The sequence below is a fragment of the Siniperca chuatsi genome, linkage group LG9 (assembly GCF_020085105.1).
Source record: "Siniperca chuatsi isolate FFG_IHB_CAS linkage group LG9, ASM2008510v1, whole genome shotgun sequence".
In the NCBI taxonomy this organism is placed as follows: Eukaryota; Metazoa; Chordata; class Actinopteri; order Centrarchiformes; family Sinipercidae; genus Siniperca; species Siniperca chuatsi.
The window spans coordinates 9209610-9214782 of record NC_058050.1 but is presented as its reverse complement, the minus strand read 5'-3'; the positions used below and the strand labels follow the sequence as shown (position 1 = coordinate 9214782).

The 5173-nt window shown below is 40.8% G+C and overlaps 1 protein-coding gene across 1 annotated transcript; it reads left to right on the top strand.

Moving 5' to 3' along the window:
* Positions 1-1421: 1421 nt before the first annotated feature.
* On the top strand, positions 1422-2887 carry LOC122881827. The gene is made up of 3 exons (XM_044208467.1): positions 1422-1557; positions 1648-1706; positions 1837-2887. Exons 1-3 carry the CDS (start codon positions 1529-1531, stop codon positions 2625-2627), a joined length of 879 nt encoding a protein of 292 aa, XP_044064402.1. The 5' UTR covers positions 1422-1528; the 3' UTR covers positions 2628-2887.
* The last annotated feature ends 2286 nt before the right edge of the window (positions 2888-5173 follow it).

The following is a 5173-nucleotide window of genomic DNA, read 5'->3' as shown; positions in this document are numbered from 1 at the left end:
AGTGAGGCTGCTCTGTCTGTGTCAACATCTTGTGGAAATGACACCGCAGACCTCCCGCTCATCACAAATGAGGCCCAGAGGGGGTGATGGGAGCCGAGCAAGGGGGCTCATCGTCACCCTGAGGCTGAGAAGTGGAGCACTAATCCTCTGTTATTGACCTTGTATAGTATCACCTGCCTCCAGAGGTTGTGTGTCAAGCAATTCAACCTCGTCCACATGGGATATAGGTCTGCTTTAGAGTCCCTAGAAATGTCAGCCAGCACAAGGCAAAGTACAGTCACTTTGCTGATGGACATACCACCACCACCTGTGTGTATTAGACAGTTTGAATATGTGGGTCTGTGTGTTTATCAGGACTGTGCACTGTACAGAAACCCACAAGTTCAATTGCAAAGTTCAAGACAAGTCTAGTCCATCCTTAACAACAGACAGGTGGTCTTCAAAGTGCAAGAGCAGAGGATTAGGTCTGTAGGTTGATTGAGGGTTGGTGCCACTGTTAGGCATCGTTCTCCTCAGGAGCACCTTGGCCAAGCGGACATTCACATCTATGGTTTCACATCACCTGAAATTTAAATTCCATTACTTGCCATGCCACACTTTAAATAAAGCTTGGGCCTATTAATTACCAAAGTATGGGTACAGGGTAAAGGTCAACGTGCAATTACAGAATTAAATCAAGCCCCCGTTTAGCTTGTCAATCCTGACAGAAATAATTTGACTGTATTATTAAATGCTTCCACTGCTCTCAGCTGCTTTATTGTTGGCTCAGACATGCCCAGCTGCAAGAATCCAAGCTCTTCTCCTTTCACTTTTAAAGTAATTGTGCTTGTTTTCAATGAGCCCTGAACTGTACATGTTTATGATGAGCAAAAGAAAAATGACCCACTGTTACTGCTGTACATATGCTTCCAAGTGTTTTCTGTGTTCTTTGAACTGTTTAATAAAAGAGGTCAAGCTTAATGAGATCATTTTAATGTGGTGGTTATGGTAATCATGCGGAAATTGTATATCATTATCACGGTTGTAGGTCTAGTGAAGTTTTAATTAGCTACCTGTTCAGGTAATTTAAAGTTCGAAGGTGATGTTATTAATTATGCTAGGATTGCAAAATAGATGATATTCTACTCACACCTATTTACACATTTTCACATTTTTTAACCAAGAAAATTACAACTACAAAAATTGCACTGAACCATAAATATTTGCATGACTCTTATCCCTACCGCTCACACTGCCCTGTTTAAAATGTGTTTCACTTCACTAAAATGAAAATTAATAATAATGTCTTGTTTTGTCGAATTCTGCCGCCAGCAAGCATTTTAACTAATTGCCTGTAATGAAGCAGTTTGCCAGTGGCTGACTGGATTCAGTGGTGAGTTTTGGTCTCTGTGCAACCAGCTGTCTGTAATTAGTAAATCAAGCCAGGGTGAGGTTTTGGGCAGTCAGAGTGGCTGTAAAAGAAGTCAAGAGTGGCAAGTGTTTTCAGTAATTGCATTGCCATGAAGTGTATGCTGACATAACTGCAGGGATGTGTGTACCTCTGGTGGTTTTTCTCAGGTGTTTTAAACCTGAATGTTTCCTGTGGTTAAAAAAACAATCATAGCTACGCTGTGCTGTTTGGCTTACAGTGTTTGTTGTCTTTTGCAGCGCCATTGTGCTTCACTCTGTGTCAGCTGGAGGTGTGTATTGTGCTAAAACAGCAAGAGGTATGTAGTGCGCTTTGATTGATGTTACAATTTTCTTAGAATTACCAATTAATGGGTATATTTGACATTTCAAAACAATGAAATAGCACTCGGAGCATAAATAGTTTGTTAATAATGCGTGTTGCTCTAGCCCGTGCAGCTGCCTTGGGTTTGGATTATCCTGGAGTCCATGGGGCTCCTCATCTCTATGGACCAGCTCACCATGGGATGCACCCCGGCACAATGCCATTCAGACCTCAACTTTACAATAACAATGATCATGAGTTTTCTGAAACTGGACCTAATATGGCATCCTACAGACAAAGTCAACCAGGAGTGAGATCCCTAGATGACAAAATACATAAACGAGCTTACCCCAGGAGTTTTGAATCCACCTATCTACTGAACCATGGCACTTACAATCCAGTTCAAAGTGAATACACCACCGACCAAGTGCTTAGCTTTCCCAGAGGACAGTCAGTTATTAACCGCAAGTCCAATTTTGAGGAGGTCAAGCATGTTGCCCCTCCAACTCTGTCTGAAGCCCCAGGCCAGCCTGACCTTGTGAATTGGGATCCTCAAGGTCGCAACAAGCCGCTCTCATTTGTCTACAACGCTCATGACCTTGTTGTTGAGTCTGTCCCAGATAGACGTCCATCTAGTGGGCTCCCCCTGCCCCAAAGCTGGGGTCATGGCACCTACCAGAGGGGTCTAACTGGATATGGCCTGGGAAGAGAAGTTCCTGTCCTTGGTTCATCTCGCTTCACCAGCAAAGACCCCGTCAGAGCGATGACTAGACAAGGTCCTGCTGTTGGCAGACTGAATAAGATCAGGTTCCCTGTCAATCTTGCTCAGCCCCTGCACAGAAGCCTCAGTGTCAAACCATTTGTTCAAGGGTACCCTGTTCTTAGACATCTGATAAAACCAAAATCAGGTCAATAAGTCAGTGAACTAAAGGGTCTGACCCATGGCTTGGCTTTCTTGTTAAATAGTGTCCCTGTGAGGAGTTAAGTTAACAGGCAAGCATTTTGTGAAGGGAAAAACCATGTGATTTCAGAATCCATTTGTCTGCTTCTTTCAGTCAAGGTTAGAGGAAAACCAATGTCCAACTTATGTGTACAAGCTCCTGCATTTCTGCTTCCTCACCTGTTGCTTTTAAAACAAGTCACATTGTACAATAAACATAAAATTACAAATGGTTATTATTCTCAGTGCCTCTCTGCCTCTTTCTTTCCCCCTTCTCATCATAAATGTCTGATGTCTGGATATTACCAGAGTGCCATCTGTTGGTTCTAATGAGTATATATCCTATTGGCTCACATTGTTGTACACAGGTGCTGCTTAACAGAAGGTCAACCTTTGACAAATCCCATAATCTGTTTACAATCTGTTGTTTGTAAGTACTACTAGTGGTTATGCTAATTTCTCCAAATAACCTTGGTCTTTCAAGTGATGGCATGTTTCACTAGTGGTCTAACATTTCTGATAGAGAAAGAGGTGTTAAAATGCAGCCTTAATTAAAAAATTTTGGGTAACTGTCAGCAAATATTCACACATTATTTTCCAAAGGCGAGCCGTAACGAGAAGCACAGGTGGATTTTCTAGATGAGATTTAAAAGCTTCATATGTCAACCCTTCGTTTTGATTCCTCAATGAAAGACTTTTGAGAGTGTGAAATGGTGGGTAAGGTTATCCAGTGATTGACCCATAAATCAATCAGTCAGGAGCCAGAAAGTGAGTCTGTTATGAGCAGTCATCCAGAATGTGAATAAGGAAATGAGCCACAAAACAAAGTAAAGCAATCAACTGTTTATGGGGAGCGGGAAGGAACAGATTCAGGAGTGGCTATACATCATACAGGATGTCAGGTTGTGCAGAAAAAGAGGACATTCAGCAGCAGCAGGCAGCCAGTTTGAGGTCAACCTGGAGACCACACATTTAGTGATGTCAGGCTGAATTCAAAACCAAGAAGTAGAGTATATTTTGCATACATTATTTTGATCAGAGTACCACCGTTCTCAGCTGCTCCTCACTGTCACTGATTGCTACACACACTTTGCGGAGGGACTTGGGAAATGTGGCAATGTGGAAGTTGCATGTGCTTTTTCAAACCACAATAATGGTACTAATTTAAAAGGAGGACCTTTTGTTGAAGCATCGACAGGTTTTAATTTTCCTTCATGGTTATTTTTAAGGCTGTAGTTTGTGGTGTTGCACTGCTATATACTGTTCTGTTACTTATTTTTAGAAATCACCACCACAAACTACTATTTTGTCCACCTGTAGGACAAAATGACAAAAATGTTACTGTTCTATTGCTATTATATTGTGAGGTGGTAAGGCCCTAAGACAGGCTTAAATGCAGTTTAAAAACAGCTCCTTGACGGTCAACAAAAATTGAACAGGTATCATTTGTTGCAGGGCTATTGCACTGAATTATATTTCACACATTTTCTACTGTACACCCTCTGTAATTATCTGCACTATTAAAAAATTCACATGCTCACAGAGTCTGTTCCTAACTTCCTATAACACTATCAACTGTGCATGACAGTGAGTTTGTATACCTGGCTGTAAGTTTATGCTTTTTTCATGTCTGCCTACAGAAAGCATTTATGCTTGCCTAAAAAATGTGCAAAGAGGCACTGGTAATTCCTTCACAGCCCTGAACAATGGCTACTTTTTTGCAGTTTGAAAAAGGCAAATGAAATAATGAACAGTGGCTAAATAGCTCTGTTGCCATGTTAGCAGCTATACTGGGCACATTAGAAATGAGCAGCTGTAAATAATAACACTGCAGACACAAACACAGGCCAGGTTGGTTGTTTCAGTCTATCACTGAATAAAGTTTTAAGTCATCTGGTTTCACATGCCGTCACTCCCTGTGTGCTGGCACCCCCAACAGAATTCAACAAAACTGTCTAGTTTTTATGTCAGTCGGATCATTGTCCACAGACCAACACACAGTAAAGGTTTATAGAGCCTACAGAGAAAGTCGTGCCACTCAACTTACTAGTCAGTGGAGCTTGTACTGCTCATATTGTCGGCTTTAGGCAACAAAGTTTCCTCAAAAATTTAACATTTGGATATAAACATCACAAAGGTAATCCATGTACACACAGACAACCCATGTATAATTTATCAATGCATGGTAATCCAGAACAGAATGTTTTGCATACCTTTCTGTGGTGGTGCGCTCAGGTATGTGTTGGAAATTTTATTTAAGTTTATTTGATATCATGCCATTATGAGAAGAAAGACATCACACACAACAAAAACGTCAAGGATGACATAATAAATTCCAAGACAAGATTCCATTATGATCCTGGATATTAAGATACCTGGAAATATGCAAGAGTCCAGTGGACTTGTGAACCAACACAATAAATACCTATATAAATAATAAATACCTAAAAGTCAAACATCCAAAAAATAAATTCTATCAAATTACACGCAAATTATACTATTATTATTACAGCCCTGACTAA